The following is a 27,656-nucleotide window of genomic DNA, read 5'->3' on the forward strand; positions in this document are numbered from 1 at the left end:
TAGTTTTTCTAAAAGTTATTTAAGTAACTTTGGAAAAAGTTATTCAAGTAACAATTGGAAAAAATGTTAGACCTATTGTATTACATTGTTCGAGGCCTACTAGTTTGATGCCCAAACTTAGACTACAGCATTGAACAGAGGAAACTAATTTATAACGAGTAATATTGACTTGAATAGAGTTAAGTTTTTTATTTATATCTGAGATACAAGTGTATGCTTGCAAATAACATTCACATCATTCAAATTGTAGTTAAATCGAACCACAATGTTTACGTATTTTGATTGGAATGGAAAACACGAGTAGTTATTTGAATAAAAGCTAGGCTACATAGTTGAAATGATTGGTTGCGAAAGATTGTTAACACATTAAAAAATTTCAAAGATTGGATATGTAAATCATAATAGGAATCTCCTAGGAGTAACCGCGAAAGGCAACTCTATAAATGTTCACTTATTTATCTCTTTTTATTTTTCTTTCTATTTTTATGTTCACTTATATTCAAAAGTAACAGTAAACAATATCAAAGCAAATATTGAAAGGCTCCCGAATATCAACATCCTTACATTATTTTTCTTTCACTTTATTCCATGGTGAAAAATAATCAGACCATACCAATTATTTTTGATATTCAATTAGAATATGTTTTAATATAAAAAGTGTGAGTACGATAAATGAAAATTTCAATTACCATAATTATTATAAAAATTCAAATAAATATTTAAGTTGAATTAATCAAAGTAGATTTCAAGATTGAAAATTTAGATAGTTATGCCCTAATAGTAATTATATTTTTAAATGAGTAATTATATCAATATTTTCGAAATTGAAATTGAAACTGTTAAATTAAATTAATATTGGCCTGCTAGATTAAGATTGGAAGAGATTTACCTTTATTTAGATATACCTTTAATTTAGACAATTACCTTTATTTTTCCAGTAAGAAATTACATTCTAACACTAGTTAGTGCTGCAAAATTAATCTATTGAAGCATGCTGTGTAAAGAATGCAACTGACCTTTCTGTTCAAGCTATTGTAAGGACTATAAAGTGATCCATTGAGACTTGGAGTGCGAGAACGTAGTGAAAACTGCCAAACAAACGCATCCAAAACAAAAATCAACTCAAAATTACATGCAAAATAATAAATGAATGAAACAATAATTGCAAAAGTGATAAATGAACAAATCAAGCATCCCTCCATATCCAAAATTATTATTATTAATGGTAAACCACTATCGAACTTTTTCAACCGGAAACAAAAATATTCACAGAGCATTGAAGAAAGTAAAAGCTTAGAATAAATCAAGAGGATGTGGAGAAATTGGTTTAACGGTTGATATGGGCTGGATATGAAGTCCACGACAGGAATGAAACGAGAAATAATATTACTATTATTTCGGAATAAATATTGACTATTATAAACAAAGTTGTGGTTTGACTTTAAAGAATATAGACGAAGAATGAAGTTAAAAACAAGCCCACTTCTGACAATATTTTTCATTCTAGAAAATATTTGAAATTGATATAATTTATCCTCTTGTTGTACTTGACTATTAACTTGTCAATCAAACCTTTTTCAATGCTCTGAGAAACGCTATTTTCTTTGTTAATAAGCAATGAAGCTGAATAATAAACAAATATACATCGCTTATTTTAATGAGCATTTTCTGAATTATTTAATAAGCTTTTGAAAATTAAAAACAAAATCGAGTGTATAGAACAAAAAAACACACAATACTAAATGCATAATGTGCAGTCTAGGAAAAAATAGGCTGTATGAACTTATAATCTCCGAATAAGACAAGTTGAGACTTGGATAAATTATCTGCGTTGCAAATTTTGCATCCTTGTAATCTTTACATGTATGCCCCTATATTACAGTATAATACTCAATTGTCTTACATGAAAAGGTTGCAATTTTGAAAACTTTGATAACGCGGATATTTTGCCCTAGTCTTAACTTATTTCATTCATAGTATAAAGCTCAATATTTTGTTGAACACTCAAAAAATTGTATAGAGAATTGGTATTTCAATTTAATATTGAGATTGATGGATATGCAAGCCCATGGATATTCATTGATATTGATTAATATTCTCTGAATTTTTATCTGAACAATCTCCAAGGTTCGGCATAATACTGAAAATAAATTCTGTAAAAGGTTTTCAATTATGATATTGTATATTATTTTTAGAAAAATGATTTAAAAAAATTATAATATGATATTAAAATCAAAATATCGTATTTAAAAAAATAGCTTTTGGAATAACCATTCTAGTAGCATGAAAAATCTTACAAGGCAACATATAAAACTTAGAAAAATTATCTTATCTAAACAGACTAGAAGAAATTATGACAGTTTATTACAACACGTACTAATTAACTAAGCTTGAACTATATACGGCACAATAATTGATGAGAGGTACTATCAAACAAAAATAATAATGACTTCCGAAAAGTTCTATCACACTAATAGGTTTTACTGAAGATTGAAAGCATATTCAATAATTCAAATCAATTTAATATAGGTAAGGAAAATTAAATTGAATGGCGAACACCAAATATTAATGCATGATACATTAAACAACAAAATTAATAGAAAAAATGCAAGTAGTTCATCTTGTAACACATATGTAATTAACGCAAAATGCAAACATCTATTTATAAAAATATTGAGTATATTGAAAATGTTGAAATGAAAATATTAACTATTAAAACATTGAGAGAATCTAATTTCTTGTGAAATTAAAACATTGTCTTAGATCCAAGCAGACAAGTCAACTATTTCATTTCATAAAATTACAAATGTCTCTCACATTTTCTATCGATCTACTTTACATACCATTTTCTATGTAGTTGTGCCACACTCTCTAACGAGTTGTACCACAGTTTCATTTCTTTTGTGTGAGATTTTCAATCAAGATTGTCTAAAATTTTCTATCAAGTTGTCAACATTTTCAATCGTGTTGTGCTACATTTTCTATGAAGTTACATTACATATTCTATCGGTTTGTGTCAAATTTGCATTGGTTTATATCACACTGTCTATTCAATTGCGCCACTTTTTCAACTGCATCTTCTGACAAAAATTATATAGGAATACAAACAAGTTATGAAAACAAAGTGAGTCAGTGTGCATACTAAAACGTGATTGACTTTTGAGTGATAACTGCCAACAGCTTACTGAACCTCCATCTCACTGACTAGTTTGTGTAAGATTTTCTATTGATTTGTGTACATTCTCAACTGGGTTGTGCCACAATTTCAATTGATTTGTATCACAATTATTTAAATTGATTTGAATGACATTTTTAATTGGTTAGTGTCACATGTTCTATGTAATTGTCCCTCATTTGCAATAATTCTACTGCGTCTTCTGACACCAGGTAGTAAAGCTTCAGTGAATTGAATGACTTGTAAGACACTTGAGTGTACCTGCATCTCGCTGACAGCCGAACTGCTGATGCGATCGAAATCGCGTCCGTCCTTGGTGCTCTCTGCCTCGGCCTCCGTGTCGGTGGCGTGTCCGTTCACAGAGCCGCCATTCACAATGGTGCCGTTCTCCGTCGGTCCCGGGCCGCACCGCGGGTGCCAGATCGCGCCACCTCCACAACAAATTCATCGTCAAAATACTACTAAAACTTATAAAAGTATACTGTGACTGTTTTTGAAAGTATGATAAAGGCAAATAATTGAAACACTTATTTTATGGTATAAAAGTATTTTACTGGCACCTTACTAGGAGCAGACTCTACACTCTAGAGTCTAGATAATCAGAGCTAGATAGCCTAGACTAGATAAGGGATTGGAAAAAAGGCGAAAATAAATTATTTTGCACCAGAATCTTGGATTGATCAGGATATCAGCAAAAAACAAACTGTTGATGTTTTGTCTTTCAATGATATTTTAGTACTCTACGTCTAAATTGTTATTTAATGTAATAATATAAAACGTGAAAGAATTTATTTCAAAACCACAGCCATTCATTCAGAGGCTATGAATTTCAAATTTCATTTTTGAATCGTATGACCTTGAGTGTTCAATTGAAAGGAAATCAATGCATTCTCTCAATGAAAATTTATGAAGGATTCATATCAAATTGCTGTAATAGAGTTGAGTGTACAAAAATATATGTTAATAGATTCATAGATAAACTTGAGGTAGAGTTCCTTTATTTATTAATTCATTTTTTATAATATCAAGTGAAAGAAAATTAAAATATTTATTACAACTCTCGCGAAAAATAACAGTTTTGAGCCCGAAACTATTATTTTTCCAAATCATACATCTAAGTCCAAATATAAATAAACTAATTTGTAACTTTCGAAAATCATTATTATTAATGATATAAATTATAATCATCAATTTTTGTGTTATACCATGCTATTTTGTAATGTGTTGTTCAAGTAATATGACGATAGTCGATTGGGCTCATTGCGCCATTTATCTAATAAATAGATAGTTGAACTCACCCTGCAAGTACATTTCTTCACCATCTCCGAATGGATCACCGCACTTGGTGCAGCGCGCACAGGTCGGGTGGAAATGATGGTTGTCACCAGCCTGAAACACAAGCACACCATTTTCACACATTCGAGTCTATCCAACGCTATCTAGTCTAATTCTTTTCACGTTGAAAATCATCATCGGATGAATTTAGTTTTCATATACGGTAATTAAAAACCTCTGGATGTGTTCAAGAAAGAAAAGTTTACAAGACCTTATCAGTGGTTTACACCAGTGGCGTATATAGAATTTTTTTTGCCAAGGCTAATGTTAAATTAAGTGATTTTAAGTAACACCTCATAATTCTTAAATCAGTTTTGCTGCTCATATTCATAGGGTAATTTGCGCTGAAGCTGAACGCCCTTTTTACTTTTCCGTCAGGCCGTCAAAAATTCAGATTACTATACTTTTTTCTGTAAATACTGTAGCCTACTGATTTCATATTGATTATTTCCGGGGGGGGGGGGGAGGCCGGGCCCCCTGGGCCCCCCTTAAATACGCCCCTGGTTCACAAATTAGTAATAAGTAAATTCTTCCTTACGAAATTTATTAATAACGCATTCGTAATCCATGAGAAGTTAGTTATTCTCTAATACAATCATTACTTATTACTAATTTATCGATTTATTGAGCGAATAGAGCGTAAAAAGCAGGAAAATATATAATTTATCAATATGTTTTCATTTTATTAATATAATTCAACACTGATAAATGATAAATACACTGGTATTGCACGTAAAATTTGCAATATCCGTTTATAATAAACGGAAATAATATAATATTCACATATTATAGCCTAGAATATATTAACCAGAGTGTAAATAAGAAAACTCTCACTGTGGTTGAATTGAGAATTTATGTCAATAATACTGTTAGAAGAAGTTGTAATTTTTCAAGTTATCCAGTGAATTTTGTTGAATGGAGCTAACACTCTCAATCAACTTTTTTATAATAGTTACATCGATTTTTGCTGTGGTACATTTTCTACAATTCTATGTAGAAGGAAAAATTTAGATAAAAGCAGACTTTTAATGATCGAGTATGTTACCTGCAAAACCTTTCCAGATATGTATCGACTACAGTAGGCGCATTTCACTCCAAATAGTTTCTGGTAATCTTTTTCACAATACGGAATTCCATCCCTGGAAAAAATAAACTAAATCAAACATTGATTAACTGCAAGAAAATACAAATAATTGGCGGCAGAACTATTTACGAAATAAAGGTTCAATAATAAAAATAATAATAATAATAATTTCAATTTTTTTTCATTTAAAGTTACATAGTATCATATACATACAGTGTTTTGTTGCTCCTCTAGCTTAGAGCTAATTCAGGAGTATTCAAATTTCATACTACAACATAATAGTTATACATTCTATAATAATACTACAAATGAAAATTTTTTGTGTTCAATAAATTAAATTAAAAGTCTATTATAGTTTCCATCTGGGATTTGATATTCAAAGTTCTAATTTCTACCACTTGAATCACAACATTAGTCACTCTATAATCTACTAAATCGGTGCTCAACCTTGCAGACATTATTGTCTCTTGCATTTAGGTGGCTGTGAACAGCTGAGCCAACACGCACATCAACAATATTACAACACACACACAGTCATAGAATGCGAAAACAAAATAATAATAATAATATTAGTCAGATATATTGAAGAAATTGAATATTTGTACAACAGTTTCTAAAAACTCAGATAAAGAATAAAGGAAATGTTCCTTGATTTGGTGCAGTAAAAGGTATTAGAATATTGAATAATTTTTATGAACAGGAGTTGCCAGGTACAAAAATAATCAAATAATAAGCGGAAGCAAATCGGCCTACCTCTTGCAGTGTACTTGTACCAAAAAATTAATCTATTTTAAAATTGTAGTGGAATTAGAGGCCAATTAGCAGGTGGTTCTTTTATGCCGGCTAGTCTAATCGGCGTTACCTACTGGAATGATTGTCTTTTACAGCCAAATTCTGTAAATCCCAATAAGCTAAACAATTATTCTGAAAATATCAACGGCCTATACTATTTTTCATTAGGCGCAAAATCTTTCTAATTTGTTATTTACATCTTTTTGACTTCTTTAAATCGTCATTTATTTTCGTCAGACCATTTCCCTTCAGGTTACAGTAGATACTGTAGCACTAGTTTCAATAGATTCAAGTCAAATAATTAATTGTTTTAGTACAAACTTGACATATACTGACTTTCCCATATATTCGCCATGCAGCACGGCTCCGCACTCCTTGCATTTGAAGCACCAGATGTGCCACTGTCTGTCCAGGGCAATCAGCGCCTGCCCCTCTTTCAAGTCCTGTCGGCATCCCGCACAATCTAAAACACCAACATTCACTTTTCAAACCTCTCATTTATTCACCAACGAATATAGGGGTATGGCGAATGGATAAAGGAGTATTATTTCTGTTTAGTCAAGTTTGTAAATGGATAAATGAAATGATTCATTCATTTATTGATTAATACTGTTCATTAATTCATCTATTAACTCATACACATACAATCATGTAAAATCCCAAAACTGTCATTTATAAATGTATAATAACGTTGTGATTTTGAAATAAATAAGTTATCATAGGAATAACTTATAAAATTATTACAACGAATAAATCAATTGTAAAAGTCAGATATGGTCTACTGCTATTACAAAGTTTCATATCCGAACTGGCAGCACATGTCTGATGTGAGTCAAACTATTCACTTGTTTACCTAGTTGAGGTCTTTAGAACGTCAACAATTGCTATGGAGTCTGTTCGGAAAATTTACTAAATTTTGAAATTGGATTTTCTTTTTATTCACATATATATTTTCAATTTGTTAGTATTGGATGTACATTCAGACTATGACATTGAAGTTGTTAAAACATTTTTCATTCTGTTTTATAGTACTAATATCCTATAATGATAATATTATAGGATGATTACTGACCAGTTGCTGAAGCACTAACTGGACTAGACTGCGTTGAATGAACTTCTCGCACAGGAATCTGCACACACTTTCCACACAGAACCTCTTTCCCTGTATACGTCACCCGTTCACCACTGGGGAATGCATGCCTGAAACAAAAACCGTTATTAATCAATTTGAATAAGTAGCATGAAATTTAAAGAATAGCACAGGTTATGAAGGAAGAATATTAGAATCAATACTGGAGTCTGTGTATAGTAATAAAAAAGTTAAGACTTGAGCTTGAAACAAGGTTGAGTTGCATTACGTTGCAGTAGAATCACGTTGAATAATATCAAAGGAGCTCATAAGCTAGAATGAGTTTGAGTCTCATTATTGTATTGGTAATTGAGTTTTTATTAATATATTAAATACAAGCTTATATGAGTTTATTAAAATATAACCGTTGATCAGGAGGGAGCAATATACATTTCTATATCATTTGATTAAATTAATTGAAAATACAAAATGCAGGTGTGCATGATGAACATGCATTTACATGTTTTACCCTTAGGCTGGCCACTAACGGTAGAACATGCATGCCATGCACAGTCTTTTTACATTGTTGAATATCACAGCCGTGATCAACTCGAACCGCTTCGAGCAAATTTTTGTTAGGTTAGGTTTTTGTATCTTCGTTTTCTGTTGTTTATTTTTTTCTTCGTTGCTCTATTTGAGGTTGAATTATCTCGCTGATGATGAAAATGTGTATGTGTTTGTGTTTGTGTTACCTCAAATATTACCCGTAATTATTTATAATAGACATTATGATTATTCTAGCAGCAATGTTACTTTCTTATTAATAAACTACAAATATATAGCTACATTTAGCATCAACTTGCTAATGCAATAAGAAAGTTCCCTTATTGTTTTTCGTTTTCTTTGTTTGTAATGTTTTTTTGGAAAATAAAGATCAAAGTTCAAAGTTTATGTAAACATAACATGTAGGTCTATCATCTAGTCCCTGTAGGCCTACCTGCACCGAGCGCAGGTGAAGCACTTTTGGTGGTAGGTGTTGCCGAGCGCCGACACCACTTCGCCCTCGACATAGTCGCCGCAGATGGCGCACTTGGTGCCAAACAGCGTCTGGTAGTCCTTCGTGCAAAAGTAGCCGCCGTCCTTGCAGAAGAACCCACCCTGTGCCAGCGAGTTCTTGCACACTGCAAACCAATCAACACAATAATTATTATATTATTTGTTCAAATCATTCATACTGTTGTCTGGAAGTTAAGAATGCATTACCATAAACTTTGAAAGTGAACAAACATTGAAATTCTACATGAGATAACTCAAGACAACCAAAATAAACTTCATATTTATAATTATATTTTATAATTTAATAATTTAATAATTGGTCAAATAATATTTTCCCTTTATTATAAAGGGCCAAATTGATATAAATATACTCAAGGTGAATAATATAATGTAATTTGAAGAAATATTGAGTTTGTGCACCTCAAAACCCAAATTCACTTTACCCTAAAGGTACAGATACCCTACAAGATTTGTACTTCGAATTAATTATCGAAGATTTTGAATCATTAAGATTCAAAATTCGGCATGTTGGAGTAAGCCAACCTCTATTAAACCGAATTGGATTGAACTTGCTTTTGTAAAATCACAAATGTGGGATTACAGATTGTATATATTATTAGATCACAATAGATCAATAGATTATCAGATTCAATCAAAGTATCTTACCAATTATTTTCAACTTAAATGTGGACCTACATTGTCATTGATTCAAAACTTAGCTGCTCATACATTGATGACATTTTTGATGATTGCACCAATTAATTAAACATAAAGGATAAGCAATCATAAGACAATGTTAAAGATTTTGAATGGTCAAGAATCTCCATGATTCTATGAATATTGAATTATACCTGTAAATCTGTGAATTCAATTCAATTCACATATATAAGCAATAGGTGATCAATTTAATACCATCGAACCTAATTACAAGTGAGACAACAAAAACTAATATAAAAAAAATAGCAGACTGGATCAAATCAATAAACATAGCTCATTTTATACACATATGAAGTACTTTTAACAACTTTTTTTAAATAATTAGGTCCAAGATCATTTCTTTTTTTCTTTTTCACTTCAATAAATTTGTTAGTGTTGTATTTTGTATTGATACTCGCTGCCAGCACACAAACCTTAGAGGTTTTGCAGGCAGCGCCTATATAATAAGTTTTATTATCAAAGTTTATTTTTATGTAGCCTACTTATAGAAATTGTTTATATTATGTGTAAAACTTTGTATTGTCTATTTGATTTGTATTTTCGATATTATGCCAAATAAATTTGATTGATTTGATCACAGCCGTGATCAACTCGAACCGCTTCGAGCAAATTTGTTAGGTTAGGTTTTTGTATCTTCGTTTTCTGTTGTTTATTTTTTATTCGTTGCTCTATTCGAGGTTGAATTATCTCGCTTATGATGAAAATGTGTATGTGTTTGTGTTACCTCAAATATTACCCGTAATTATTTTTAGTAGACTATATTATTTATAAGTATATTATAGTAAAAATAGTATATATATGGTATATTATAATTATTCTAGCAGCAATGTTACTTTCTTATTAATAAACTACAAATATATAGCTACATTTAGCATCAACTTGCTAATGCAATAAGAAAGTTCCCTTATGTTTTTCGTTTTCTTTGTTGTAATTTTTTGGAAAATAAAGATCAAAGTTTATGTAAACATAACATGTAGGTCTATCATCTAGTCCCTGTAGGCCTACCTGCACCGAGCGCAGGTGAAGCACTTTTGGTGGTAGGTGTTGCCGAGCGCCGACACCACTTCGCCCTCGACATAGTCGCCGCAGATGGCGCACTTGGTGCCAAACAGCGTCTGGTAGTCCTTCGTGCAAAAGTAGCCGCCGTCCTTGCAGAAGAACCCACCCTGTGCCAGCGAGTTCTTGCACACTGCAAACCAATCAACACAATAATTATTATATTATTTGTTCAAATCATTCATACTGTTGTCTGGAAGTCTAAGAATGCATTACCATAAACTTTGAAAGTGAACAAACATTGAAATTCTACATGATATAACTCAAGACAAACAAATAAACTTCATATTTATAATTATATTTTATAATTTAATAATTTAATAATTGGTCAAATAATATTTTCCCTTTATTATAAAGGGCCAAATTGATATAAATATACTCAAGGTAAATAATATAAATGTAATTTGAAGAAATATTGAATTTGTGCACCTCAAAACCCAAATTCACTTTACCCTAAAGGTACAGATACCCTACAAGATTTGTACTTCGAATTAATTATCGAAGATTTTGAATCATTAAGATTCAAAATTCGGCATGTTGGAGTAAGCCAACCTCTATTAAACTGAATTGGATTGAACTTGCTTTTGTAAAATCACAATCGATTACAGATTGTATATATTATTAGATCACAATAGATCAATAGATTATCAGATTCAATCAAAGTATCTTACCAATTATTTTCAACTTAAATGTGGACCTACATTGTCATTGATTCAAAACTTAGCTGCTCATACATTGATGACATTTTTGATGATTGCACCAATTAATTAAACATAAAGGATAAGCAATCATAAGACAATGTTAAAGATTTTGAATGGTCAAGAATCTCCATGATTCTATGAATATTGAATTATACCTGTAAATCTGTGAATTCAATTCAAATATTGATTATTTACCATACTACAAAATTATAATAAATAATTTAACATTGAAAAATATGTTAGTGTTGATCTTAATATCCTGGGTATATATATATATATATATATAATATATATATATATATATATATATAATATATATATATATATATATATTTCATAACTATTTCAATTACTTTATAAATATATAGCTAATTTTTTCTTTAAATGCTAATAATTGCCCTTCTGTAACATGCATCTTAGCTCATTTCTTAGTCCATCTAGTGTATAGTATACTGTGAGGATTCCAAGGTTATCGATCAGTTATGCCTTGACCGTGACTGATTTGCCCATCAGTGAATGAGTCAATACGATGCGTGTGTTGTGGTCATATAGGCCACAACTGAATAATATTGTTATAAAAGAGCGTGGAGCGCAACAAATTTCTTTTGAATTAGAGTGGGAAAAGAATCATGTTGGCACACACACAGCTCAGACTACATAATGCTGTCGCAGGCAGTGTTATTCAATATTATTATCAAACAATTTGTACTTGAATTATTAACATTGCAATTAATGCTTCTTGTGTTGTGGTGGTAATTATATTGTCACGTTATTCTTTATATTTAAATAACGATTAGCCTCCTGCTTGGCATCAGTCGGTAAAGCATGAGATTTAATATAATTAGGGCGTGGTTTTCTAATAGTATTCAGTCTTAGAAAAAATCTTGATAGGCCTAGATATGGGCTTCTCCAATAACTCTTGTAATTCAATAATAATAAATATATATATAAATGATACTTATACTATAGAGATGAGGAATATAAAATAAATTGCACACCATGAAAATTTCACACATATATTACACAAATAATGCAAAGATCAATCGAGGCAAAAAATATATATAGAGCGATAAAAAATATAATATAAAAATAGAACAATATTTGAAATCAATAAAAATATCACAGGCTAACTTTATATTCTAGATTTATGGCACGAATCATTACCATGTGCCTTTATCTTGAAATCATATGCATTCTTTGCATGTAGCTGCGACATGTACTTGCTAATACTTGTCGGCTTGGATAATTCAATCAAAAATATGTGCTCTAAGATCAGCTTGATAAATTAGCCACTAATAATCCAAATATATCTATATATTAAAATCTCTAGTATTTAGTAGATTTATTTGTATCGAATATATATTTTTATCTCAGGGTGTAAGATTCGGCACCTGACGGAATAGGTAGAGCCATTCATCTAGTGAATTAGAACTATGATAAATTATCGCAAATTGTATTGCAAAAATTAAATATTGTATGCATACGTTTGATAGCCTAGATTTCGTACTTCTTTGATTAAATAGAAATTTCTAAAATATTGATCTATATTTTTTTTCTTTCAATTAAACCTTTAATACTAATTTTTACTTGCGCAAGTATTACTCTTATTAATTTCTTAATTTATAATAACCCTTTCGGCGAGCTAGCTTTGATCATCAGATTATTTCGAAGCACTAGGGCGCCCATCACTAAATTCAAATTTAAATCACTCACGTGTCGAAAATCTTCTTGTAAGCCGCCGATGTCGATCCAACTCCATGTGGTCCGGGAATATGGTAGCCGGAATCGTCTCCTCCAAGGGGTTATAAATTTAATAAAAAATGAAAAATGACTTCTGCTTCACAATAGCATCACGAAGTCTTTTAAGAAATTTAATAATTTACTTTAACTTTAATTTTTACAAAATTATTAATAAGGTACTTCGCTCTAAAATATTTGGGGTCCTCTTATGGTGGCATCTGGCTGGCGAGTGCTGGTTCTTCCTTCTCAAGTTTTACAGATCCTCTTTCCGACTTTCAAATTAGCATAAAATTTAAATATCTCAATCCTCCGCCATTAATTCAAATAGATCTTACAAAAATGCCAAAATATTGCTTAGATTATATGATTAATAATTTCTTTGCATTCGAGCCATATTGATAACATAGATTACACAAATTTTTACACAAAATCTACTACAATTATATAAATATATATAAATATTTTTGAATTGGCCTACAGTTGCCGCCTATTAACTGCCGTTTTACTATTGGTGCATGCAAATTTTATTAGGTATTCATGCGCCTGGTAACTCTTATTTCCTGAATACATTAAATTATTTTTATTTGGTTTTTTATTTATGCTCTTTGCATGCTAGTTAATATTCTATATATTAATATTAATTCCATGCTAACTAATAATTAGCCACGTGGACGGGTGTTTTTTCACATTGCACACCATCCGAATGCAATAAAGCTCTGCCAAGGGGTTTTGGTCAGATTCTACGTTCTTCGGTTTGATCGATCTCTAGGTCACCGATCTGTGAATACATCTACCTAACCTCAATCTTCAAATATTTTATAAATAATCTATTTATGAGTAGTAAACTTCCTTCAAATCCTTTTTAAGTTCTTGTACCATTTAGCCAGAACAAGCTGATGCTATCTTATCTTGATTATTATCTGCTTGGCGATATTAGCCAATTACTTTATTTTTAGACCTATTACTATTTCTGTTAGGGCTTTTCATCTACCCAGATTTAAATATGTTACACGCGCCCCTGGGTTTGAATTCAAAATATTTGAGAATCACAATGTTTTTAATGAAAACCCACCCTTCAATACATTGATATACACTATACTTTATTTATAAATTATACTCTCCTACTTCTATCACATTTCGCAGACATATTTGCTGCATCTCCTTTATACCTTTATCAAAAACAATAACAAATTCTCCTCCTCAACACACATAAAAATATCATAAATATAAACTTCTAAACGTACTCCTCCTGACACCATTTACAACACAGTAATTTTTAAATTCGCCGCTTGCAGGGCCGCCAACTTAACTACACACATTTCATAATTCTCATAAATGATTCCTTTTAGACAATAATTTCGATTCATAAACTTCTGGGCTTATATCTTATAGTATTTCTTAGGTCTTAATATAAATAATTTTCTATACATCAGGTACAATACTTTCTTTTGCTAATGGCTCTTTGGTTTTGGTAACTGGTATTCACTTTAAGTCTTTTCAGGTAACAAACGTGGCATAATTAAAAGTAATAAATATAAAAACATATAAATAAATATATCGACATTAATAAATATAATAAATAACAATAATAAATAACTCTTTGGGTACAGTACTTCTTTTTATAAACATATGTTCAACAGACATTACATTCATTTGATTTGGGTGGCTTTGGTCAGCTGTTCGCTGTTCTACAATTCATAGTGTTACATGTTACAGCAGAATTTGCTATCGACTTTCATAACTAACCTAACTGCTCAATTTTTCTCTTAAAAAGGTAATTAACAAATTTTAATTTTATTATCCCCGCTTGTGTCCTTTTTTATCTGATGTATATAATTTAATTACATATTTAAAAATTGTTCTTTTCCTTATTGCAGGCTTCTAACGGCTGGAAGGAATTAAAACATTGGATTGTTGCCACGAGGTCCTATACCAATATTAAATTTATTAAGGAAGGTTAGTAATTGGCTTGATAGTGTTGTTTTCCTTTGACTTCTTATCATATTTATTTCAAATTCTGTGATATGGTTTGTAGAAATTTCGTGGCTTTCCCGTATCTTTTGGTTTTCTGCTTGTAGCTACACTGTAGGCTGGTTGGGTTATCTGCTATCCATTTGTTGATTGTTGAGGCTGTCCTATTATTAATTTATCTTCATGAATATAAAACCCCGGTATCTGGTGTATTCTCTCTTCAAATAACTCCTTGTTCCTTTAATAATAATTTCTTTTAATTGATTCAAAGTCTTCCATTTATTTCTTTCAATACTATCCACATAGTTTCTTTATAAACAAGCTTAATCATATCAGGAAACAGTTTCGTAAAGCAAGATTTTTCATAGCCCTAAACTTCTTCAATAATATTATCCTCTTCATTATTTCCTTAACATCACAATTTTTAGCAAACATCACAGCCATAATAACAATAATTTCACCATACAAGATTTCCAACAGTCAACAAATTCCTTCAACACTAACATGGTCTTAATTATAGCATCACTTTTCAATATTATCACAGCCATCATAACAAATATTAAACACCATAACAAAACATTTATCATCTCTTTAATAGTATTATCTCTCATCATATAATATCCAGGTACTTTCACTTTCTTAATATAATTCCTTATTGCTCTTGATTTTACTAACCACTTTCTGTCCATCAATATCCACAAGTAATCCATTTTTATGTTGCCCATGCACGAATCCATAGTAGTCCTATCAGTAGCTCCAGTTTTAATCCATTCATTCGATCCATTTTGCCGGTCACATCGCTGATTTGCCCTCTTGAAGCGAATGTGCCGCGGATGCAGGTTGTCGGCAATCTCTTCCTGTCCTCCTTGGTGCCGGTCCGGAATCCTCCTTGGCCTCTTGAAGCGTGCATGCGGCCTCCATCGGTGCGCGCGGTTCCTCCGTTTCTTCCGCCTCCGGGCCTTGCGATGCATCTTCTTCTCCCGATTGCCGTCCTCTCGTTCTTGATGTCGGCTGGGTGTCCTCGGGCGCCTCCGTCCCCGGGCCTTACGATACATCTTCTTCTTCTCCCGTATGCCGTCCTCTCGTTCTTGATGTCGGCTGGGTGTCCTCGGGCGCTTGCGTCTCCGGCCTTGCGGTGTCGCTCCTCTTCCGGTAGTCCGTCCTCTTGGTCCTCTATCCTGGGTTCCTTGGGTGCCTTGGTGGGGTCGAATGATGCACGGGTGCGGTGGCGGTCTCTTGATGCGCGAGTGTGACTTTCAAGCGGGTAGTATGGTGGCGGTCTCTTGATGTGCGGGCTGCTCTACCTGCGGTGATTGGACTTCGGTGGGAAACAGGATACTTAATATGGGTTGATGTTTGGCGGTTGTTTTAATTTCATGGTGGGCGGCGGTTTTTGATGGTAGGCTGTCTTGTATTGACTTCTGTTTTTCTAATATTTTCGGTAAACCGTTCACAAAGGTGGTATATGAGGCTGTAGTATCTTTATTTTCTCTATCTATTTTTTCTGAGCTTGCGTGGGTTGTATCGGGGTTATCATGTATTCGTAATTTTTTAGCTGTAGTCTTCTCTGCGTTTGCTGGTAGGTTATCTATTCTTTCGTTTAACTCACAAGTGACAGTATCTATTTTTGCTGTTAAATCGGTTGTAATTAGTTCTTGATTTTCAGCGGTAGATGCTGATATTGTGTCCGCAGTTTCCTTACCCGTTCTTACCGATGTATCCTTCAGTGATTCCCGCATTTCCTTCATTTCCGCCTTTAAGTTCTTCATTACTGTGGTCATTGTTTTTTCTAAACTATTAGAAAATGACTTGATCATCCCCTCTACTATAACCCTCCTTATTGCTTCTTGGGAGACATTTAACGGTTTATTACTGTTCACAGGATTCTTGGCGGTGATTGAAGATATCTGGGCGTTGGACTCCATCGCGCCCCCCTCAGCGTCGATCTCCGCTACTATCGCCGTCTGCAGTGTGTCTGCTACCTTACTTTGCGTGGACGAAAAGAGACTCATATTTTAAAAATGGATTAAGTGTCAAGTGTTTGTTAAAAAAAAGTGAAAGTTTTGGCCAACAAGGCATTAATAAGGACACAAATGAGGATAGGCCTATGGACATTACAAGCCAGGTAACCTATTTATTACTTAAGCTCTTATAATATAATAATACTATTCATTGATTTCTGACTAGCAGTTTAGGCCCATAAAATATAATAGCTCTCTCTATAAAATATATTTTCTTTTTTACAATAACAATAATAAAAAATTTTCTTTAAAACATATAATTTCTCTTTATTTAAAGCTATTGATTCCCCAAAAAGTAATACAAATTTCCCTTCGTCAGTTTTCCTCACAACTCGTATAAGTTATCTATAATTTTCAATATGGTTATTGACTTAATTTCAAATAATTATTCAATGAGCTTGGCTCTCATCATCAGTCCCACGTTGGTACGACATGTCTTTGTGTCACGTTATTCTTTATATTTAAATAACGATTAGCCTCCTGCTTGGCATCAGTCGGTAAAGCATGAGATTTAATATAATTAGGGCGTGGTTTTCTAATAGTATTCAGTCTTAGAAAAAATCTTGATAGGCCTAGATATGGGCTTCTCCAATAACTCTTGTAATTCAATAATAATAAATATATATATAAATGATACTTATACTATAGAGATGAGGAATATAAAATAAATTGCACACCATGTAAATTTCACACATATATTACACAAATAATGCAAAGATCAGTCGAGGCAAAAAATATATATAGAGCGATAAAAAATATAATATAAAAATAGAACAATATTTGAAATCAATAAAAATATCACAGGCTAACTTTATATTCTAGATTTATGGCACGAATCATTACCATGTGCCTTTATCTTGAAATCATATGCATTCTTTTGCATGTAGCTGCGACATGTACTTGCTAATACTTGTCGGCTTGGATAATTCAATCAAAAATATGTGCTCTAAGATCAGCTTGATAAATTAGCCACTAATAATCCAAATATATCTATATATTAAAATCTCTAGTATTTAGTAGATTTATTTGTATCGAATATATATTTTTATCTCAGGGTGTAAGATTCGGCACCTGACGGAATAGGTAGAGCCATTCATCTAGTGAATTAGAACTATGATAAATTATCGCAAATTGTATTGCAAAAATTAAATATTGTATGCATACGTTTGATAGCCTAGATTTCGTACTTCTTTGATTAAATAGAAATTTCTAAAATATTGATCTATATTTTTTTCTTTCAATTAAATTAAACCTTTAATACTAATTTTTACTTGCGCAAGTATTACTCTTATTAATTTCTTAATTTATAATAACCCTTTCGGCGAGCTAGCTTTGATCATCAGATTATTTCGAAGCACTAGGGCGCCCATCACTAATTCAAATTTAATCACTCACGTGTCGAAAATCTTCTTGTAAGCCGCCGATGTCGATCCAACTCCATGTGGTCCGGGAATATGGTAGCCGGAATCGTCTCCTCCAGGGGGTTATAAATTTAATAAAAATGAAAAATGACTTCTGCTTCACAATAGCATCACGAAGTCTTTTAAGAAATTTAATAATTTACTTTAACTTTAAATGAATTATTAAGATTGCAATTAATGCTTCTTGTGTTGTGGTGGTAATTATATATCTATCAAAATTAAGCAATATTTATAAATAGTGTATAGATAGAATAGAAAACCAACAAAAACTGAAAAGATAGAATAGTGTTTATTCTCTCAGGTTTATGTGAGAGAATTATAAATGGGTTATTTTACAAATATGACACATCATTGGAATGAGAGAGAAAAGAGAGCAAACCTTGAGATATTTCTCTCCCAAATGAAATGTTTAAAGATTAAATGTTCTAGATGAGATTATGTTTCACTTTCACTTTTACAACTATAGAATTATTATGATAATAATATCCTACTGGTAATTTCTGTGATAAAAATTTCCTTCTATGGTAATTACTTTGATAGCAACATGATGATTTGTAAAAAATCTAAAAATATTGTTGGATTTAATATTAATAATAACAGATTATAGGCTAATATTTTCAATAATTTTATTGAAAATACCAAAAATAATTTTATTGAAAATACCAACTTATTTATTTTATGTTTTCCACTTTATTGATTTTTGGTTAATTTTTATATCAGGATTATTATTTTGACCTCAGCACTTTTGGGCAGATGTACAGGACTTTCTTTCTACTCTACTTCCCTCTTCCTAGGAGATACAGCATAATGTGTGTCTTCATTGTTCTTCATATCTTAGGTTTTTCATCTTCAAATTATTTAATCCCAGCATTATTGTAACATACCTACCAACCCGACTTTGGTACTTTTTTCCACAGAAAAATAAACTAGATTTAATTTTTCAATATATATTAAAGGGCTTCTAAATTCCTATCAAACACATCCCATACTGGAAAGGTGTTAGATATTAAAAGAGTATGACATGTAATGATGAATGGAGATGGTCGCGTGTTAGGTTAGGTCAGGTGGCACAGCCGCAGGTGTTATGTCGGAATAGTTGTATTCTGTAGCGCGCATGTGACATAACAGGACACCGAATGCTTCAATTTCCGCCACAGGCAAAAACATTCCACCGAAATTCGTCTCATTAGTCGCTGATGTTGTTGTTACCATAATGGAAACTACAGCTCAACAACTACAACTACTATTGCAAACATACAGCTCTTTCTCTCCCATTCTCACTTACTCTCTATCTTTCCTCCTACATTCTTTTTCTCTCTCTTCAACATTTCACCTGAGTCGACGACCTTACAAGGTGCAATTTGTAATCAGTCAACGAAAACTATACATATGTCTTATGTTTAATACATAGTAGGCCTACAATGTGTTATGGTGATTTGTGATCTAGTGCGAAGCCTACGCAACACTACCTTGATACTAATTACAGTAATTTCTATTCTGAGCCGTACTTGCGTTAGTCTGTTAATATTATATAGGTCTATGCCATTTTGAATATGTTGCTCGATCTTTACTAGTTTCTCTAAATTTCTGTTTAAAATAAAAAATAAGTAGAAAGTAAGGATACGCATTGTATATCAAATACAGTAGACTTTACGTCGACGGTTATATCAATAGTAATTATGGAATTACAATTAACGGATGTAGCCTAATTAATTAGCCTAATAGTCGTTAGGTCTTGCCAGAGGCCCTGAAATGATCAGGTGCCACCAGTTAAAAAAACTGACACCAGACCTTAGCTAGCCAGGTTTAAAGTACTATTATTGAATGGATTTTTCATCAACATGATTTTGAAGGATCGAATTATTTTTTAGTTTATATTTTTTAGTTTTTTAATTATTTATTAGTGGAAGTGGATACAATTACAAATCATATGAATATGATTGGGAAAGAGCAACATAAATTGATAAAAAACGGACATCAAATAAGATGTGAATTTATTGAAAAGTACTCACCTTTGCATTTAAAACAGGCAATGTGGAAATATTTGTCCTGCACTCTGAGCACCTCTCCAGAACATTTTTTCTTGCAGCTTTGACAATATGTTTTCCCTGAAAAAATAAATTCAAATATCAAATAATTGAAACAAAAAACTTCTAAATTATTACATTAATCGTTCATAATTCATAGAAACATTTACTACAGCAACAAAGCATTCTTATCTGTATTTTTTAGCATATAAGTAATACTGCAAAGTTTTATATAGTACACAACTGAATAATTATCAATAATAATACATAAAACATAAATAAATATGAAATTACTTTAGATATGAAAATAAATCTTATTTTGGAGTACAAATTTGCTAGTGAGCTTCAAACAAACACTAGTTTTTCAGTTCGTTCATCATTTATAATATATAACACAAGAAAGAAATGTTACATGTGTAAATAACAAGCAAGAATGCATGATAAACGATGTGAACTACAATTTCCTCAACTTATAGAGTGTAGTTAAAACTAGGAATGTTTTAGAAATCTTTCAAATTCCAAGACGAAAACACATCTTTTCGAACATTGCATTAAAAAACTCAAGATAGCTCAACTAAATTTGAGACGTGTAGCTGGAAGCACTCTCAAAAATAAAAGTAAGACCGAAAATAAACTGTGGTGGTTATAGCATAGCCAGAGTGGGCCAATTGACGGTAGAGTGTGTGGGAAGCAGGAAATCACTTTTATTACGACCATCACCTAAATAACAATGAATGACATTGACGGCTCACACACTAAATGGAAACATCGACACATTCCTCTTCCAACTACATTACTTGTGGGTGGAATTCTAAACAAGCATTCCAGTTACCGTACTGAATGTTTGAAGTTTCAAATATAAAACATGCTTAAACATTCAAGTTCAAGTTAGTTTCAAATACCACAACAAAAAGGTTAATTTAGTACTTCAATAATGACTATTCTATATTTTCTAATTTTAAAATTGAAAAGAATTTGAAATTTGAGAGAAAATATGATCTCACATTGAAAGATTTTCTAAACCATGAGAAATGATATTTCAGTTTCAAAGTGAGGTATCAGAATTTCTCTTGAAAAATCACTCTTCACACTTGGGTTACTTGTTAAGTTTATAAAAATAAAAAATCTTATAAAATTAAATCCTTCTAAAATGAGGATTTATAGTTCATGTTTATAATTTTTACTTGACTTTTTTATGCATATGCACTCATAGGCAATACAAAAATTAAAAACATTCAAAGAGTCAATAACTTCTTTGGCCTATGTAGCTGGAAGACATTGCTGTGTCCGGCCTGCAAAAAATGAGCTTCAAATTGCGAGTTCAAAATCCATTCATAATGTAATCATAATGTTTATAATTTAAAAACAGTTTGAAGAATGTGGCTTCAATTTAGAAAAATTGCGTAATCAATCTCAATTATGAGATTTTAGTTGAAGTTGTATTTATCAAAATAAGGGAGTTGGTCAGATTGATGTTTTATTTGTTGATTTGATTAATAAATAGAAAAAAAACATTATATTCATATTGTTCTCTCGAAACTAGAGTTATAAAATATTGAAACAATGAAAGCTAGCAGTAAAAACATGACTACTCGACAAATGAAGCTAGCATGTTTTTCTATCATATTATTTGTTCATTCCCAGAAGCAATGGTGATATCATTATTTTTAAAAATAAGTAATGCAAAATAATTGTGTAGCAACTAGAAAGATTATGAGAAAAGAAATACGAGAATGCATGAGGAATTTTGTAAAGTCAAATACAGTTATTCAAGTGCATTACAACATTCAGTATTGTATCATAAGTATTTCAGAAGTTATGTTATTTCATATTTACAGTTTACAGTGATCAGTGAACTCTATACTACGTAACTTCTAACTTTCTCTATCTGTTATATCTCTTTTCTGTGGTAACTCTCTACAAACTCTAGTATAGAGTTCACTTCATATTCATAAAACTAACAAATAAATTCCAATTCAACATAGACGGGTAAAGAATTCTAATTGCATTGAAATTGATGATAAATCGATAATTGGAAGGTAAGCTATCACAACTAAACAAGTGAATGATGTGAGAGTTCAACTAATAATTATATTAAAAATGTGTATTAGTTATTTAAATTCAAACTCTGGTCGTGTATTTATAATGAATCAGAGGATAATATTCTAGGAGATTCATGGGTATTCATCCAGGCTCTATCAGTCAATAATCAATATTTAGGTTGATGTTACTAAGCTAGACTCAACTATGCAGACTCAAGTTATGAAAATTATACTGCAATACATGTCATGTCACACATATAAAGAACAGGCAATAATAACTACTTATAATATAATATTTTACAATTCCAACAAAATTATATAAAAATTTGAGATTTCCTTGGAAAATTGCATTGACTCGTAAAATCAACTGTTAAGTACCAGTAATAGCTATGACTAACTACATAATTGACCACCCAAGTTTAATAGAGCAGAATGCTTTCGAAATGTGGGACGTATTGATGCAATTAAAGTAAGGTTCAATTCAAACTGTCAGAATTTCTTGTATGGAACATCAAATTTCCCATTCAACCAAAGCTGACAGTATAATTGAATCGAATTATAGGCAGCTTTTGGGGAGGAGACCGAAATTAATAGAACACTTCAACCACATATGATGGACTACTGGCAAGATGTAGGTTAATTTGATAAATGATGGTTGTTTCTTTAGGAAACCTATTTACCCCCTACACCCCAACACACTAACTTTAGTTGGACACTCGACAGCTCGAGTGGAGAGAGTATGGTATGAAAAAAGTAGAATCAGTTCATTATTAGGTGAAGTGACCGCGTGACCGGGTCGAGTCAATTGAATGCATTATTCTTCATCAAAGCAACAGCTATAGCGAGTTTCTCTTCGAACAGTCAGCAATCCCTCCAGTAAATAAAATATGTAATATTCCTTATAAGGATAACATCACGCTTCCCATTCTGCTGAGAGTTTGAAGCGGATTTGACTACAGCAACTGAGTTGTCGTGTGTTGAGGGACCCCACCAACCCAACCAACATTCCACAAGTCATGCTTATCAAGCTGATTCCAGCCTTTTTCGTCCTTACATGACGTCTTCCAGAGAAGTACTAATATGATTTGAGCTGAGAATTCTGAAACAAAATTCCTGATGCATTTGAATAGATGCTAATGGAAAATGTTTTATTGATTAAAAAAAATGTATTGTAGATTCTTGTATATATTTTTGCTTTGCACATGCAACCACTGATTTTGGTATGATTCAGTATTTTATACTGTATATTTGTATAACATTTGAAGATTGAAGTTCGTGGCAAATTTGTTAGTTCTATAAAATATACCCCAAAATTACCTACATATTAAGTTACATGTTCTATTCTAAAATATAAAATACATGAATATTTTATATTTTTCCTGAAGATTACCCCTGCGTAATTTTTTAGAATTATATTCTAAAATATGAATGCTATAGGCTACTATTTACAATACTGTACATAAAAAGAGAACATGAATTACTAACCCATCACCCACTAAACGTTCAATTGATGTACGATAACAAAATCATACCTATTTATATCTAATCTAATCTTATAAAAGAAAATATATAAAATAATTTTCTTCATTATTATATTAAAATTATTTTCCCAGTCACTGAAAATTAAATGAATCTGGTATATACAGATTCATTTAATTTTCAGAGACTGAAAAACAATTTTTTAATATAATAATAAAGAAAATTATGTTATTTATTTTCTTTTATGAGATTAGATTGGATATAAATAGCTAGAATGTTGTTTATTCCAAAATAGATTGTAAATTCAGTTTTGTTAAAAGAGTTCTTTGTTGATTAAAAAATTATTCTTGTTTTGTTTTGTTAAATATTGGTACAAATGTTTACAATATTCATAACAAATATCCCTATTTATATCTAATCTAATCTTATGAAAGAAAATAAATAAAATAATTTTCTTCATTATTATATCAAAATTGTTTTTTTTTTTCAGAGTCTCTGAAAATTAAATGAATCTGTTTATATATATACCAGATTCATTTAATTTTCAGTGACTGAAATAGTTATTTGTGCAACTAGTGCGCAAAGTGACAGTTTGCTGCACCGAAAGAAACGTTTACGCACGAGCCGTAGGCGAGTGCGGAAGTTTATCTTAAGGTGCGTACAGATTTACGCGCCGCGAACATGAGCAATTCACTTTTAATCAGCTGATGCCAAGCTTTTTATATCTGTATCTTACCGTTTCTGTGAAAATACAGATATATTCAGCTGATTAAAAGTGAATTGCTCATGCTCGCGGCGCGTATATTGTCTATTTGCCAGAATATTTTATATTTACTTTTGACAGTGACTGTACAAAACTGAACATACCATATTCTCAGCCGCCATTTTTTTTCTTCATTCTATCAAAATAATTGAGTACACAAGTCGAATAATTGATTTAAAATGTATTTTTGAAACAATTAAATAAGTTTTCCTACAGTTACCTTGAAAAGTGGCCATTCCTGCACTGATTACAGAACGCAAAGAATCACTTTTCTGCTCTAGTGCGGGAAAATTTTTTTTCTGCACTCCAGATTTGCAACATGGCAACACAAAATAGTTGGTGGGTTATATGGAGGATTAGTGCACGAAAACAAAAATTAAGTTGGTAACAATGACTGTGGTTAGATTGAGATAAGAATCATTTCAATGACTACCCTACATTTATGATAAAATCCCAATCTAGAAATCCAAAACAAGAATGATGTTTATCTAAATCATAATTAAATAATAACTTCTCATCATTTAATAATAAATAATGTTTATTTTCTATTGACAGTAATAATTATTCCAACTCCAAGCAATGAGAAATGTAGCAAACACACATTATGAAATTCGAATTTTCAGGTTAAATAATTACCGTTTGAAATCCATGTCAATAGAATTAATAAAATAACATTAGAATATACTACAATAAAATATTTTCTGTTGTCTATGTTATTTTATAAATATTTTTTTAGTTTACTTATAGTATTTTTCGGTATTTTTATTTAACCATAAGTCTAAATATCTGAATACTGTTTTTAGCTGGATGAAACGAAGTTAGGTACGATTCTTCCCGCTAGGTTGCGCGCTTGTCGGTTCAGCCATCCCAACCAGCTGTTGGCGTGTATTTTGAATGCAAATTTTTTGTTTTATCTGTATTTTTTCTGATTCTTGAATGAATAAAAAATAATGAGAACTTTGGCTGAGAATTTTCAACTTCAATTGGATTATTAATTTTTAAATGAATTAAGGTTGTTATTAATAACAGCATCACACACACAAACATTTGATGGATTTCAGCCATCATTTTATCCATAATTACCCACTTTTCATATTCAATGGTAACTGTAGGAAAAAATTAATCTGAAATATGTGCGCTAAGTTCCCCGCTGCACTCAAGAAGCCATTCTGCCCTCGCCTACGTTTCTTTCGGTGCAGCAAACTGTCACTTTGCGCACTAGTTGCACAAATAACTATTTAAACATTACCTTATGAGAAACACAAATTAAAATACCTGAAATGACATTTTAAAAGTTGATAACTAACCATCCATTATAACATGGACCTCACTATACCACAGTCAGTGTTACCAACTTAATTTTGATCTTTCTGCACTGGTGCTCCATATAACCTACTAATTATTTTGCGTTGTCATGCTACAAATCTGGAGTATGCAAAGTAATACTTTGCGCACTAGAGCGGAAAAATGATTCTTTGCGGCCTGTAATCAGTGCAGAGATGGTCACTTTTCAAGGTATCTGTGGGAAAAAACAATTTTAATATAATAATGAAGGAAATTATTTTATTTTTCTTTTATAAGATTAAATTAGATATAAATAGGTATGATTTTGTTTATTCCAAAATAGATTGTAAATTTAGTTTTGTTAAAAGAGTTCATTGTTGATTAAAAAATTATTCTTCTTGTTTTGTTTTGTTAAATATTGGTACAAATGTTTACAATATTAATAACAAATAGTGTAAAAATGGAACACAATAGATTCAGTTTATTTTAGTTTTGTTGATGGATTTTTTAGTTTATTTTGTTGCAGTTAGTTTTTGTTTTATTGAATGATAATATTCCGGTTTGTTTGAATGTGTTCTGGTTTATTGTACAGTAGTCCAAGATAAAGTTATTATGTTAAGCGACTCATCCCTCATCACAAGCATTATGCTTAAAGAGGGATGAACCATTATTATTTCTTCAAGAGCACTTTCCTTTCATTGTTATTATCATTCATTATTTATATCCTATTTTATTTCATTTTTTTAATATTGTATTATTTGTATTTATTTTATCTACACATGGGATTCTATTTATTTATTATTTTATTATTGAATGTTTAATGATTATGAAATTCGTTTGTGTTTTTGAATGTAATTGTAATGTAATTTATTTTTATTGGTTGAATAAAGCATTTATTATTATTACTATTGGAATGAATTGGAGAAGTATGGGCTGTTTATAGAATGCTAACCTACAAAAAAAGATGTTCAGCAGAGTGGGGCTCAAAGCACCATAACGTGTGGTTTGCAGCCGATAACGATTTAATCTTAAATGTCAGTAAAGTTCAGACCTGGCAATAATATGCTGGCTGGCTCGTGACGCTTTCCTTCTCACTATTGCTAAAATGCTAGTGCTTGATGCTAAAATGCAAGCTAGTTTCCTAGCTAAATGCTAAAAAATGATAGTTCTAGATGCTAAACTGCATGCAGGTTTAAGCCTGTACATTTGAAATTTCATTCATTAAATCATAGTGTTCTTCATGTAGTATTCTACTCCATAGCTTTCATTCATAACTATAATAACGATTAAGAGAGATTTGAAGCATTTATTAGTTCCAATTTTATAATCGATAGAAATCCAATTTCAAATTTTGATTGTGTAAGAACATCTCTTAAGTGTTATTTCAATCAGTAGAACTAGATTTGAGAGATAAGAAATGTCATATTTTGTCACTCGTGGTTAATAATTATTATTAAATTCATTCAACTTTTGCAACTACTAAAAGGAGGGTGTAAATAGTGATAGATTCTTTATAGAAAAATTGTTTAGAAAATTCAAAACGTTACAGAAACGTTTCAAACCATCTTGAAACGTTACAAGATGGTTCATTCACGGGAAAAAGATTGAAATTACAGCGGCAATGGGAGCTTTGCTTTTTCTCGTGACTGGACCATCTTATGGAGAAGGATGAAATCCTGAACTCGAGACAACTTAATCATGTAGGCTGCTATTATTCCAAAATTGTTGAGGGTAGATTATAAACAACTTCCATAATAGGTACAATTTGATATGTTAGCAATATTTATTGGTTTATAAATATATAAACCAATATAAATATATATTTCAGTTTATAAAATAAACTGAAATAACCAATTAAAACTGAGACTGAGACTGAACATAGCAATGCTTACATGAGGAGGATTTATAAATTATGATGTAAAA

The 27,656-nt window shown here is 31.3% G+C and overlaps 1 protein-coding gene across 2 annotated transcripts in view; it reads right to left on the minus strand.

The window, feature by feature from the left end:
* Positions 1–27,656, minus strand: part of LOC111045126 (actin-binding LIM protein 3) — a 95,249-nt gene that overhangs the window by 25,799 nt on the left and 41,794 nt on the right. For both annotated transcript variants that reach the window (XR_005572190.1, XM_039435743.1), the window contains exons 3-10: positions 20,151–20,246; positions 10,234–10,417; positions 7,459–7,586; positions 6,723–6,849; positions 5,556–5,649; positions 4,474–4,564; positions 3,437–3,606; positions 1,017–1,088 (exon numbers count right to left, since the gene is read on the minus strand). Coding sequence is in view for 1 of the 2 variants with exons in the window: in XM_039435743.1 (XP_039291677.1) it covers positions 1,017–1,088; positions 3,437–3,606; positions 4,474–4,564; positions 5,556–5,649; positions 6,723–6,849; positions 7,459–7,586; positions 10,234–10,417; positions 20,151–20,246 (962 nt within the window). In the remaining variant the exon portion in view is untranslated. The remainder of the gene's footprint in view (positions 1–1,016; positions 1,089–3,436; positions 3,607–4,473; positions 4,565–5,555; positions 5,650–6,722; positions 6,850–7,458; positions 7,587–10,233; positions 10,418–20,150; positions 20,247–27,656) is intronic.

The sequence above is a fragment of the Nilaparvata lugens genome, chromosome 1, assembly GCF_014356525.2.
Source record: "Nilaparvata lugens isolate BPH chromosome 1, ASM1435652v1, whole genome shotgun sequence".
NCBI lineage: Eukaryota > Metazoa > Arthropoda > Insecta > Hemiptera > Delphacidae > Nilaparvata > Nilaparvata lugens.